Source organism: Callithrix jacchus, chromosome 5, assembly GCF_049354715.1.
Source record: "Callithrix jacchus isolate 240 chromosome 5, calJac240_pri, whole genome shotgun sequence".
Taxonomy (NCBI): domain Eukaryota; kingdom Metazoa; phylum Chordata; class Mammalia; order Primates; family Cebidae; genus Callithrix; species Callithrix jacchus.
This window is the reverse complement of record NC_133506.1, coordinates 131,760,794-131,774,799: the sequence shown is the minus strand read 5'-3', so window position 1 is coordinate 131,774,799 and position 14,006 is coordinate 131,760,794. Positions and strand designations below refer to the sequence as shown.

The window sequence follows — 14,006 nt, the reverse complement described above, 5'->3', positions numbered from 1 at the left end:
GGGGGTTGCGCGGGCTCAGAAGCCTCCACGCGTCGTCTGGGTGGGGACTGGGAGTCCGCGGACCGGCGGGAGGGCCGGCGGAGCTGGGGGCGGGCCGAGCTGGGGGCGGGCGGGGGCTGGAGCCCTGGCTTGAGTCCCAGTGGGCGGTGCGGCGGCGCGAACGGCCCCGGTCCCTCCCAGGCGGGAGCAGAATCGGCGGAGCCCTGGGCGGCCGCGAAGCCATGGACGGCAGCGGGCCATTCAGCTGCCCCATCTGCCTGGAGCCGCTCCGGGAGCCGGTGACGCTGCCCTGCGGCCACAACTTCTGCCTTACCTGCCTGGGCGCTCTCTGGCCGCATCGTGGCGCCGCTGGAGCCGGCGGACCCGGAGGCGCGGCCCGCTGCCCGCTGTGCCAGGAGCCCTTCCCTGACGGCCTGCAGCTCCGCAAGAACCACACGCTGTCCGAGCTGCTGCAGCTCCGCCAGGGCTCGGGCCCAGGGCCCGGCCCCGGCCCGGCCACCGCCCCGGCCCTGGAGCCCTCGGCGCCCAGCGCGCCACCCAGCGCCCCTGAGCCGTCGGCTCCCTGCGCTCCGGAACCGTGGCCGGAGGGCGAAGAGCCGGTGCGCTGCGACGCGTGCCCCGAGGGCGCGGCCCTACCCGCCGCGCTGTCCTGCCTCTCCTGCCTCGCCTCCTTCTGCCCTGCGCACCTGGGCCCGCACGAGCGCAGCCCTGCGCTCCGCGGACACCGCCTGGTGCCGCCGCTGCGCCGGCTGGAAGAGAGCCTGTGCCCGCGCCACCTGCGGCCGCTCGAGCGCTATTGCCGCGCGGAGCGCGTGTGCCTGTGCGAGGCCTGCGCTGCCCAGGAGCACCGGGGTCACGAGCTGGTGCCGCTGGAGCAGGAGCGCGCGCTTCAGGAGGTGGGGCGCGGGGACACTCGGGTGGGCCGGGAAGGGTGACGGGGGCGCTGAGGGCCTTGGACCGACCCCCCAACCTTCCTGGGTTGGATCTTAATTTCCTCCTCCCTAACCCTTCCAGCCTTGACAGTGTCTTCTGTTTGCGGTGGTGGAGATGGGAAGGGAGGAAGGAGGGACGTGAGAACGGGACAAGGACTCGAAGAGCCGGCAGGGGACCTGAAGCCGTGCTGGGGTCCATGGGAGTGTAGGCGGGAGGGAGCGGGGTTCTCGCTGCTGCTCCCGCCAGCCGCTCGCGCTGGGCTCAGCTCAGATTTGCGCTGGGCTGAGGCAACGGCTTTCGATGGGTGTGGTGGGTGGCAGAGGGCGGCCAGGCACACAGAGCCTCTGTCCAGCTGTTCAGGGGGGCCTGTGGTGGGAGCATGTGCGCGGTGGCCGCTACCTCCCGCCCCCAGTTTCCTTTGGCCTCAAGCCCGGTCTTGGCGCCTCCGGCCTTGGGATTTTCCGTCTCTCCTGCCTGGAGCAGTGACTCATAAGACTTGGGGGATTTGCCTGGAATCCCCTTTTTTTCAGGCCTGGACTGTGGATGCAGGCCCTGTGGGAACAGTGAGCCCCAGGACAGCTTAATGCCTCCTTGTGCGGTCACCCCTCACCTAACTCTCTTACTCTGTGCCTCTTCTCTGGGAGGAAGTTCTCAAATTCATCTGAGCCCACACTGAGATCAGAGAGGGGAGGCAGACACCCACATCCCACAGGTGTTCAGGAAAGGCACCAGCCTGGGCTGCAGGCACGTCTGGCATATGATGGGACATGGTGGCCACTCCAGTCCCACCCAGTGCACAGATACCACTCCCTGGTCACCCTCTTCTCTCCCCTGGCAAGACCCGGGACCCTAGTGCAGCGCTGTGGCTTCTGCCAGACCTCACACTCATGGAGGGTGTTGTCCACAGGCCGAGCAGCCCAAAGTCCTGAGCGCCGTGGAGGACCGCATGGATGAGCTGGGTGCTGGCATTGCACAGTCCAGGCGCACGGTGGCCCTCATCAAGGTCAGACTCCCCTCCCCAGCCTCCATCCCTGTCCTCCCCTGCAGCGGGCATACTCCTGGCAGTATATGCTTTCAGAACGGAACAGTCCACTCCAAACAAGCCATGCCCACACCTACTGAACACAAGTGTCCCCTGACCTGGCCAGAGCTAGGGCAGGCTCAGGCTGGCCCCTCTGTCCCCTCAAGAGGGCCATTGGGAAGCTGGCTCAGGGAAGGAAGGGGCCAAAGTCCAGGACTGTTCTTTGCCCTCACTGCCACCCCACTGTCATCCTGTGCAGAGTGCAGCCGTGGCGGAGCGGGAGAGGGTGAGCCGGCTATTTGCAGAGGCTGCAGCCACCCTGCAGGGCTTCCAGACCGAGGTGCTGAGCTTCATCGAAGAAGGGGAAGCTGCCATGCTGGGTCGCTCCCAGGGCGACCTGCGGCGACAGGAGGAACAGCGCAGCCGCCTGAGCCGAGCCCGCCAGAACCTCAGCCAGGTCCCCGAAGCCGACTCAGTCAGCTTCCTACAGGTGAGGGCCGCTCTGGGGGCCACAGAGGGAATGGAAGCTGGGGCAGGTGGGGTGGAGGGAGGATGAGGCAGTGGTGCATGACCTCCTGGCAGAGCTGCCTCCACCCCCAGCAAGGAGGACCCATGGCCAGCAGAGCTTCAATGGGCATTTGTCTGGCACAGGAGCTGCTGGCGCTAAGGCTGGCCCTGGAGGAGGGGTGTGGCCCTGGACCTGGCCCCCCGAGGGAGCTCAGCTTCACCAAATCATCCCAAGCTGTCCGTGCAGTGAGAGACGTGCTGACCGCGGCCTGCGCTAGCCAGTGGGAGCAGCTGAGGGGGCCGGGCGGCAATGAGGACGGGCCACAGAAATTAGACTCGGAAGGTGGGCAACCCCCTCTGATGACTCACCCTCTCCCAGCCTCCTGCACAGGCCCCTGGGCCTGTGGCCCATCCAGAAGTAAAGGAGGACAATTGTGCCTGGCACAGGGAGGGGCCCAAATCCTGCCAGTGGCAGGAGCTGCCACCCTGAGGGATCAGTCAACCCCTTGGACCACAGTTTAGGGCAGAGAGGTCTTCTGCTAGCCCACCCTCTAGCTGCAGAGGGGCTGTGGCCGGGAAGCACGTGGGGCAAGGGGCAGAACACAGGAAGCCAGCATGCAAGTGAGCACAGCGTGCCATGTCTGGGTGGTGGCTCTGGACTCTGGGAGGAAGTGAAGGGAGAAGGAATTGCAGTCACAGGTTCAGAGGGGACAGTCTAGGGCTGGGCGCAGTGGCTCATGCCTATAATCCCAGCACTGGGAGGCCAAGGCAGGTGGATCACTTGAGGTCAGGAGATCCAGACCAGCCTGACCAACATGGTGAAACCGTGTTTCTACTAAAAATACAAAAATTAGCCAAGCATGGTGGTGCATGCCTGTAATGCCAGCTACTCAGGAGGCTGAGGCAGGAGAATCGCTTGAATCCCAGAGGCGGAGGTTGCAGTGAGCCAAGAAAGAGCCACTGTACTCCAACCTGGGCGACATAGTGAGACTCTGTCTCAAAAACAAAACAAAACAGAAAAACAGAGGGGGGCAGTCTGGGGACATTCTTGCCACCATCTCCTCTTCTGCAGCTGATGCTGAGCCTCAGGACCCCGATAGCACCAACCTCTTGGAGAGTGAAGCTGCCAGGGACTATTTCCTCAAGTGTAAGTAGAGGCCCGTGCCCTCTCCACTCACACTGGGCCCTCCTAGGGCTGCTGGCTGGTCCTAGATGCGGGTCCCAGCAGGTTCCTGGCACACAGGGGATTAGGATTTCCCTACCTGGTTCGTAGGGAGAGCTCAGGCAGTTCCTGGGGTGGTCTCTGGCAGGGCTGGGTTGTGCCGGTTGGAAAGCCGGGAGAGGCTGGGGTTGGGGGCACATGGGGAGGGGTTGGGCCCTCTGAGCCTGGCCTGAGCCCTGCCTCTCTCTTCTGTCCGCGGGATCAGTTGCCTACATTGTGGATTTGGACAGTGACACAGCAGACAAGTTCCTGCAGCTGTTTGGAACCAAAGGTGTCAAGAGGGTGCTATGTCCCATCAACTACCCCGAGTCACCCACCCGCTTCACCCATTGTGAGCAGGTGCTGGGCGAGGGCGCCCTGGACCGGGGCACCTACTACTGGGAGGTGGAAATTATAGAGGGGTGGGTCAGCGTGGGGGTCATGGCTGAAGACTTCTCCCCGCAAGAGCCCTATGACCGCGGCCGCCTGGGCCGCAACGCCCACTCCTGCTGCCTGCAGTGGAATGGACGCAGCTTCTCCGTCTGGTTTTATGGGCTGGAGGCGCCCCTGCCGCACCCCTTCTCGCCCACGGTCGGGGTCTGCCTGGAATACGCCGACCGTGCCCTGGCCTTCTATGCTGTGCGGGACGGCAAGATGAACCTCCTGCGAAGGCTGAAGGCCTCCCGGACCCGCCGAGTTGGCGTCCCTGCCTCCCCCATCGACCCCTTCCAAAGCCGCCTGGACAGTCACTTTGCGAGCCTCTTCACACACAGGCTCAAGCCTGCCTTCTTCCTGGAGAGCGTGGATGCACACCTGCAGATCGGGCCGCTCAAGAAGTCTTGCATATCCGTGCTGAAGAGGAGGTGATGGGGGGCATGGGCGCCTCCTGCTGCAGCCTCTGCTCCAGGAAGCTGCCTGCTCTGGGCCCTCTCCTTCCTCTGGGGATGCCACCAGCGTGAGTCCCACACACACCAGCCTTCTCATTTCTAGAGGCTTCCACCTTCTATACACTCAGCATTCCTCCTCCCAGGCTGGAGGCCCCCCAGACCCTGTTCCCCTGAAGACCTTGCTTCTGGGAGACAGAGCTACAGCTGGGACAGCTCCAAGGTACCCTGACCCGTTCTTTTCCAGGTTTCTAGAACAGTGCCTGGCATGTAGTAGGTGCTCAATAAACACTTGTTGAATGAACGACTCCTTTTCCATCCTCTCCACCCAAGGATTCCCAGAACTGCTCTCTTTCCTAACCTGGCTGAGTGGGCAGGCAAGAGAGGGGCCGGAGCCCCTGGTCCCAGGATTCCTGTTGAGAGAGAGCCCTGGCCTGGGAGAAGTGGGCTGGAACAGGGTACCTGCCCTTTGGGGCACCCCCACTCCCTTGTTCCCAGCAGGGACAGCCAGAGGTGGCTTCCCCAGCCCAGCCGCCATCCTGGCCTGTTTGCTCGGGATGGCCTGACTCGCACCAGCTATTTTTGTCTTTGACGTCGCAGCCTAGTTCTGGACCTGCCTTTGCTGTTTGTGCCCAGAATTAAATGCAGGCATCACCCCTCCAGGAACAGGGCAGAACCCTTGGTCATGGGCAAGAGAGTTTTGAGACCTGGAGCTTCCTTCACACACAGCCCTCAGCCCATAGAGCAGGCCCCAGGGTATGGCTGGAGCCCAGAATATCTACAATAAGAGGATTTATGTCCTGGCTGGGCTCGGTGGCTCACGCCTATAATCCCAGCACTTTGGGAGGCCAAAGCAGGCAGATCACTTGAGGTCAGGAGTTTGAGACCAGCCTGGCCAACATGGTGAAACCCCATCTCTACTAAAAATACAAAAATTAGCCGAGCATGGTGGTGGATGCCTGTAATCCCAGCTACTCAGGGGCCTGAGGCAGAAGAGGCAGAGGTTGCAGTGAAGTGAGATCCTACCACTGCACTCCAGCCTGGGTGACAGAGCAAGACTCCATCTCTTTTGTATTTTTATTTTTTTATATAAAATTATTTATTATTTATTTATTAAAAGCTTATAGCACCTGGTATTCCCAGGTGGTCTCCCATCCAAGTACTAACCAGGCCTGACCCTGCTTGGCTTCGAGATCAGGTGAGACAGGGCACATTCAGGGTAGTATGGCCATAGATGCAAGACCATCTCAAAAAAAAAAAGGACTTATTCCCTCGAATCTTCTTGTCCTCCATGCTGGGGACACCTGTGACCTGTGCCCCAGGAGAGCCTCGGCCTCTCTTCTGGGAGGACCCAGTGCCCTCTGCTGCCCTAGAACCTGAGCCAGGGTTGGGGCGCCTTGAGGCTACAGGCCAGTGTGTTTCCAGGCCAGCTCACTCACTCCTCCCTGGGTTCTGTGAGGCCCAGGTGCACCCCAGAGGGGCTGTGGGCGAGGGCAAGGGCAGACAGAGAGGCCTCTAGACAGATGCCTGGCTCAAGGTCAGGCAGGACAATGGGTGAGTTATGCAGCCAGACAGCAAGGCCATACAAGTCCAGCCCCAGCCTCAGAAGCTAAAAATAGCCCCTCCCATGGAGCCTGCCTGGGCCCCAGCCGCCAGGATGTTGTTTTTCCGGGCGGGGCCACCTTGCCCCTGGTGCTTTGTGCTTTCAACACTGTTCCCTTGGCAGCCACAGGTCCTCAGCTCACCCGGCAGTGAAGGGGCTGGAGGAAAAGGCGGCCCACCTGTCCCCCTGGACGCCCCTTGGACCACCTGCTGCAAGCCTCTGACCTTGCACAGGGCCCCTCCCATCCCTCGGGGCCACCTGCTATCTTACCTTGTTTCCTGGCTTGGCACTCCCCACGCCACATGCTTCCCTTGCCAGGGAACCTTCTGGTCTCTGATCCTGCAGGAAGCTTTGGCATGTCCTGGAATGTAGGCTAGACAGGCCTGGTGCTTCATTGGTGGAATTCAGACCTGACTAGTCACGCCTGTAGCCACAGACACAGCCACTCAGCAAGTGTGCCATCTGTAGAGTGGCTTCCAGCTCCAGAGGCTTGTGTGGAAGTTTGGGAAACAAACATCTCTTAAAAAAAAAATTGAGGCCGGGCCTGGTGGCTCACGCCTGTAATCCCAGCACTTTGGGAGGATCACTTGAGCCCAGGAGTTTGAGACCAGTCTGGACAATGTGGTGAGACCTCATTTCTACAAACAAAACAAAACAAAACAAAAAAATTGGCTGGGCAAGGTGGCTCACACCTATAATCCCAGCACTTTGGGAGGTTGAGGTAGGTGGATCATGAGGTCAGGAGTTCAAGATCAGCCTGGCCAAGATGGTGAAACCCTGTCTCTACTAAAAATACAAAAAAATTAGCCAGGCATGGTGGCGGGTGCCTGTAATGCCAGCTACTCAGGAGGATGAAACAGAGAACTGCTTGAACCCGGGAGGCAGAGCTTGCAGTGAGCCGAGATCGTAAAGGTGTGAGCCACCACGCCCGGACTGAAACAAGCATTCTAATCGCAAATCCCTGTATTGGAGCTTTGCAGCTCAGAGTCAGGGATTGGCTGGGCCCTGGCTGCACAGCTAGCAAGCGGCTGGCTCTTCAGCTCTCAAGTTTCAGACTCCCAAGACCAGAGTGTTAGCCACAATCTCGCATTTCCTTTGTCACCCTGGAGTGTGAGTGTATGTGTGTGTGTGGGGGGGGCATGCGTGCCTATGTGTTTTGAGTGTATGCGTGTATGTGTGTGTATCTGCATACACATGCGTCTGTCTGCATGTGTGTATGTGCTGTGAGTGAGTGTCTGGGTGCATTGGACTGTGACTGACCAATGCCTATGTATGAATGCATGCTGCTCCAGCCCAGTGACTTTTCCAGTGATGCAGTGAGAAGCCCTAGGAGGACATGCATAGAGCGGGGTGGGCTGGGAAAGACTGGCGGCAGGTCCCTCAGCACCCCTGCCAACACTGGACTCAGAGAAGCTTTTGTCTATTTGATTCAAGACTGCTTTTATTTTTTTAGAGATGGGGTTTCACCATGTTGGCCAGGCTGGTCTCAAACTCCTGACCTCAGGTGATCCACCCACCTCAGCCTCCCAAAGTGCTGGGATTACAGGCGTGAGCCACCTCACCCAGCCTCAAGACTGCTTTAAAAAAAGAAACTGGTTTTTTTTTTTTTCGAGACGGAGTTTCGCTCTTGTTACCCAGGCTGGAGTGCAATGGTGCGATCTCGGCTCACTGTAACCTCCGCCTCCTGGGTTCAGGCAATTCTCCTGCCTCAGCCTCCCGAGTAGCTGGGATTACAGGCACGCGCCACCATGCCCAGCTAATTTTTGTATTTTTAGTAGAGATGGGGTTTCACCTTGTTGACCAGGGTGGTCTCGATCTCTTGACCTCGTGATCCACCCGCCTTGGCCTCCCAAAGTGCAGGGATTACAGGCGTGAGCCACCGCGCCCGGCAAAACTGTTAAAAAGAAAAAAAAGTGAGAAAACCACTGATCTAGTCTCAACTTTTCCTCCCACTACCAGTTACAGAGGAAGAAACTGAGGCACGGGGTCCTGGGGAGCTGCCCACAGTTACCCAGTTCAGGACACTCTCTCCATACTGCACAGCCTAGGTGTGTTCTGTGCTTGTAAATGTCTAAACAGGCCAGGTGTGGTGGCTCATGCCTATAATTGCTCAGAACTTTGGGAGGCTGAGGCCGGCGGATCACTTGAGGTCAGGAGTTTGAGACCAGTCTGGCCAACATGGTGAAACCCCATCTCTACCAAAAAATACAAAAATTAGCCGGGGATGGTGGCATGTGCCTGTAATCCCAGCTACTCAGGTGGCTGAGGCAAGAGAATTGCTTAAATCCAGGAGGTGGAGGTTGCAGTGAGCCAAGATCATATCCCTGCACTCCAGCCTGGGTGACAGAATGAGACTCTGTCTCCAAAAAAAGAAATGTCTAAACACACACACACCTCACACTCAACCCTGCTTCCCAGCACTGCAGCCTGTGTACGCACTGCCCTTGGGGCTGGGTCCCAGTTCCCACAGTCACCAGAGCACTTGGCACAGCTGCCCGAGGGTCTGTGGCCTCAGAAGCTCCCGCCAGAGCCCCTGCCAGTCCCAGACAAAGGTGCAGGGTGAGGGTTTTCTGGGGTTTGGCGCTGTTCACTGGGCCTGGCTGCTCGGGGCCGGGCAGGGAGCCAACCTCTACTTGCACTTTGTTTCTGTGGGAAAATGAGCTCCAGTTCCAACGGCCTGAGGAAGGGACTTGGGCTGCTCCCACGGGCTCCCCACACCCTGGGAGGAAAGAGACCCCAGTCCTCTTTTCTCCCTTCTCCTCATCCTTGTCCTCCCCTTCCCGAGGTCCAAGGAACACCCACAGAAGTGCCTCTCTTCACACCCCTCCTCCCAGGCAGAGAGGGTGCGGCCGGCTGGACCATGGCTCACCCAGGCCTGGCCAGGAGGATGGGGCTGAACTGGGCGTGGCTGAGATTGGCAGCTACTGCATCTCTACCAGGAGGAGAGTACCGAAGTCCAGGGATGCGTTCCCAGACCCCTGTGGGTGCCTGACACGGCAGGCGGGACAGAATCCTATACATACCATGGTTTTTCCATCTGGTGACCAGGATGGCTAGAAGTAACCAATGGGCAGGCAGAGCCTCCAGTGCGGATTCCCAAACAAAGAGAGGATTCTTGTCCCAGGCAGCCTGGATGAAGTGGGATGGAGTGAGATTTCATCATGCTATTCAGAGCAGCATGCAATCTCAAACTTATGAGTTGTTTACTTCTGGAATCGTCTACTTAATATTTTTGGACTGCAGTAGACTGTGGGTGAGCAAAACCGTGGATAACGGGACAGCTGGAGCACTGAGCAGGGTCTGTGTCCCATTCAACCCCAAACACCCCATGCCCATTTGATGCCGACATTCAAAATCTGGAAGGCAGCCAGGTGTGGTGGCTCTTGCCTGCAATCCCAACACTTTGGGAAGCCAAGGAGCGCAGATCACTTGAGGTCAGGAGTTCAAGACCAGCCTGGGTAACATGGTGAAACCCCGTCTCTGTTAATAATAGAAAAAATTAGCCAGGCATGTTGGCAGGTGCCTGTAATCCCAGCTACTCGGGAGGCTGAGGCAGAGGACTCGCTTGAACCCGGGAAGTGGAGGTTGCAGTGAGCCAAGATTGTGCCATTGCACTCCAGCCTGGGACAATCCAAGTGTCCATAGACTGATGAATAGATAAGCAAAAAAAAAGTATATATGTACACACACCCATAACGGACTATTATTCATCCCTAAACAATCAAGAAGTTCTGACATGTGCTGAAATTTGGATAAACTTAGAAGACATTATGCCAAGTAAAATAAGCCAATCACGAAAAGGCAAATACTTTATGATTCCATTTATATGAGGTCCCTAGAATAGTCAAACTCACAAAGAGTAGAGTGGGGGTTGCCAGGGGCTCAGGGACAGGGAATGGGGAGCTGGTGTTTAATGGGGACAGTTTCAGCTTGGAATGATGACAAGGTTCTGAGCTGGATGGTGCTGATGGTTGCACAACACAAGTGTGCTCACTGAAAGCCCCTGAAGTGTACATTTCAAAATGGTTAAAATGGGCCGGGTGCGGTGGCTCACGCCTGTAACCAGCACTTTGGGAGGCTGAGGTGGGCAGATCATCTGAGGTCGGGAGTTTGAGATCAGCCTGGCCAACATGGTGAAACGCTGTCCCTACTAAAAGTACAAAAAATTAGCTGGGCATAGTGGCTGGTGCCTGTAGTCCCAGCTACTTGGGAGGCTGAGGCAGGAGAATAGCTTGAACCCGGGAGGCAGAGATTGCGGTGAGCCGAGATCACGCCACTGCACTCCAGCCTGGGTGACAGAGTAAGACTCTGTCTCAAAAGAAAAAAAAAAAAAAAGGTTAAAATGGTAAATTTAATGTTATGTATATTTTACCATGCCCCCCCAAAAAAAAGAATGCAAAGGACAGTGGCCATGAAAAGGAGCCCTCATGGGACTGACAGGACATTTTGAGGGATCACTTCCCTGAAGAAAGAACTGTTGAGGCCTGAAGGACAGGGAGGAGTTAGCAAGACAGCAAGGATGGGTGTGGGCTCCAGACTGATCAGAGTGCTGCAGGGGACAGGGGTGCAGGGCAGAGCGGCCGAGGCCAGAGGTGGCAGGTCAGGTCCTGCAGGCCAGAGCCTGGTGAGGATTCTTGACTTTTCCTAGGAACAATGGGAAGCCATGGCAGGATCTTACATGGGGAAATGGTACGATCAGATTTGAAGTTTTGGCTGGATGACGTGGCTCAAGCCTGTAATCCCAGTACTTTGGGAGGCTGAAGCAGGAGGATCACTTGAGCTCAGGAGTTCAAGGCCAGCCTGGGCAACATGGTGAAACCCATCTCTACCAAAAATACAAAAAAAAAAAAAAAAAATTAGCCAGGCATGGTGACACACACCTGTGGTCCCAGCTAGTCTGGAGGCTGAGGTACGGGATTGCTTGAGCCCAGGAGGCAGAGGTTGCAGTGAGCTGAGAGGTTGCAGTGAGCTGAGATCAGGCTACTGCACTCCAGCCTGGGTGACAGAGTGAGACAGAGTGAGACCACATTTCAAAAAAAAAAAAAGGTTTGAAGTTTCAAAATCATTCTATTATTTAGGTGAGAAATAACTTAAGGAGAGGAAAAAAGAGGATGAATACAACTAAAACTGCCACCCTGCATCTTGCCAGGAACTGGAGAAGAGTCCCGTAACTCTGGGAAGGTGGACCCAGAAATATAACAGCCGGGAGGGGCCAGATGCTTAAGCACCTTCCCTGGTTCCTCCTTCCCTCCTGCTCTCCGGTGCAGGAGGGTCCCTGCAGCCAAGGCCCCTCAGTACTGGGATGCGGACATCTTCAGAGGTCACGCCGCCCCTTTCTGGCTTTCTGTGGTTTTGGAGGCTCAGAAGTAGAAATGCACAATAACTGCGTATAAACACTCCTGCAGCAGGAACTGCTCAGAACAGGCCTTGCAGCTGTGTCTGGGGAAATTGAACTTGACAGAGCCAGGAGGTCCCGGCAGGAAACTCTGGGTGGGGCCCATCTCTATAGCAACCAGAAACAGCCCCAGATCATGTGCTGGCCCTGCCTCTGATGAGAGAGCAGGGAACCTGGGTTCTTGAAATACCCACAGCCAAAAAGGACTCACCCAAAATAGCCCACTTCCACGTCACCAAACATCGCCAATGCCTCACATGGCATCTGCCACTCTGCAGCAGAGCAACCAACGGTGAGTGGCAGAAAGTTTACCAACTACTTACCAGGAGATTTCTTTCTCTCGCTGGTAATTAGCAAGAGGGCAACTGGCTGAATGAAAAAGATTTGATGCATCAAGCACAAATTTCTTCCCCTATACTCAGGTACAAGAAATGTCGATTTGGGTAGTTTCCCTGCATCAAGTAAAATGTGATTATAAGCTGCCCTTTGCCAAGAAACTAAGAAATTCAACTTCAGGTATATGGGGAGGCTGTCTTCCCCCTCAGTAGAATCATTATTATCATTTGAGACGGAGTCTCTCTCTGTGCACAGTCTCAGCTCCCTGCAGCCTCCACCTACTGGGTTCTAAGTGATTCTCCTGCCTCAGCCTCCAGAGTAGCTGGGATTACAGGCACCTGCTATGCCCAGCTAATTTTTTATTTTTAGTAGACACGGGGCTTCACCATATTGGCCAGGCTGGTCTCAAACTCGTGGCCTCAAGTGATCCCTGCCTTGGCCTCGCAAACGCTGGAATTATAGGCATGAGCCACTGCACCGGGCTACAGATGGGAGAGCTTCTAGTCTGCTCTCTCCGGGGGCTGCTGCTGAGATGCCCACCACTCAAGCCCAAGTGCTTCTAGCTGCAGCTGAGGCCCTACTCCCCCGGGCCAAGCACAGTTTGCAGATGATGCCAAATTCTTGACTCTTGACTCTCAGCTCCAAACCTGCCGTATTAATGCGCTAGGGCTGTTGTAACAAAATGCCACAAACTAGGTGGCTTAAACCATCCAAATGTATTGTCTCAGTGCTGGAGACCAGAGGTCTGGAATCAAGGTTCGGGCAGGGTCAAATCCTTCTGAGGCTGTGACAGCCAATCCATCCCCTGCGGCTCTCCTTGCTTCTGGTGGCTTGTAGACAATATGTAGCAATCTGTGACTGGTAGCAATCTGTGACTGCCTCCCTCTCTGCACCGCCCTCTCCCTGTGTGTTAGTCTGTGTCCAAGTTTCCTGTTCTTACAAGGGCACCAGTAACGATGGATGTAGGGCCTACCCTAATGACCTCATCTTAACTAATGATGTCTTCAACAAGCCTATTTCCAAATAAGGTCAGTTTCTGAGGTGGTGCCGGTCAGGACTTCAACACGTGAATCTGGGGGAGGAGGACAGAACTCAACTCATAACACGCATCCACCCACCCAACTCAGCCTCATGGTCTGGCTGGGACTCAGAGCCACATGTCTTTGTGTGTTGTTTTTTTTTTTATGACTTTTGAGATGGAGTCTTGCTCTGTCGCTCAGGCTTGAGTGTAGTGGTGCGATTTTGGCTACCTGCAACCTCCGCCTTCCAGGTTCCAGTGATTCTCTTGCCTTAACGTCCCAAGTGGCTGGGACTACAGGCACACGCCACCATGCCTGGATAATTTTTTCTTTCTTTCTTTCTTTCTTTCTTTCTTTCTTTCTTTCTTTCTTTCTTTCTTTCGAGATAAAGTCTTGCTCTGCTGTCAGGCTGGAGTGCAGTAGTACAATCTCAGCTCATTGCAACCTCCACCTCTTGTGTTCAAGAGATTCTCCTGCCTCAGCCTCCTGAGTAGCTGGGACTACAAGGGTGCACCACCATTCCCAGCTAATTTTTGTAGTTTTAGTAGAGACGGAGTTTCACCATGTTGCCCAGGCTGGTCTTGATCTCTTGACCTCGTGATCGACCCACCTCGGCCTCCCAAAATGCTGGGATTACAGGTGTGAGCCACTGCGCCCTGCCAGTTTTTGTATTTTTAGTAGCTACGGGGTTTTACCACGTTGCCCATGGCTGGTCGAACTCCTGAACTCAGGTGATCCACCTGCCTCGACCTCCCAAACTGCTGTGATTACAGGCGGGAACCACCCCGCCCAAAGTTACATTTCTCCATTGCCTGCTGCTCCCTGCCAGGTTCTTCCACCAGGGGGCGCTAGAAAGAGATGCAGGGCTGGAGGAGGCCCCTGCTTCCCATCTGCTCACTAGTTTTGCCTGCGTTTTACCCAGGAAAGCATCTTCACCGGGTAGCTGCAGTTCATTAGCAGCAGCTGAATCCAGTTTCGACTTTTTCTAATCCTCGCAGAACCAGCTACCCTGAGCTCCCTTCAGAGGCATAGGCAGCAGCACCAGCCGGCCTATACCCCCTCCTCAGAGGGCTGGGTGATAGTTCTCTGGGGCTTCTCTTTCAAGCC

The 14,006-nt window shown here is 56.4% G+C and overlaps 1 protein-coding gene, 1 long non-coding RNA gene and 1 pseudogene across 2 annotated transcripts; 1 reads left to right on the top strand and 2 right to left on the bottom strand.

Annotated features, from left to right (window-relative positions):
• Window positions 1–188: 188 nt before the first annotated feature.
• TRIM47 (tripartite motif containing 47) lies at window positions 189–4,850 on the top strand. Its single transcript, XM_035301788.3, has 6 exons — window positions 189–896; window positions 1,841–1,936; window positions 2,214–2,444; window positions 2,606–2,804; window positions 3,534–3,608; window positions 3,889–4,850. Exons 1-6 carry the CDS (start codon window positions 222–224, stop codon window positions 4,527–4,529), a joined length of 1,917 nt encoding a protein of 638 aa, XP_035157679.1. The 5' UTR covers window positions 189–221; the 3' UTR covers window positions 4,530–4,850.
• Window positions 4,851–5,664: 814 nt separating this feature from the next.
• Window positions 5,665–5,782, bottom strand: LOC118154109 (5S ribosomal RNA; annotated as a pseudogene).
• Window positions 5,783–7,799: 2,017 nt separating this feature from the next.
• On the bottom strand, window positions 7,800–9,317 carry LOC144582714 (uncharacterized). The gene is made up of 2 exons (XR_013535996.1): window positions 9,173–9,317; window positions 7,800–8,043 (listed from the first exon to the last, which is right to left on the bottom strand). It is a non-coding gene; the product is annotated as an uncharacterized LOC144582714 (long non-coding RNA).
• Window positions 9,318–14,006: the final 4,689 nt, after the last annotated feature.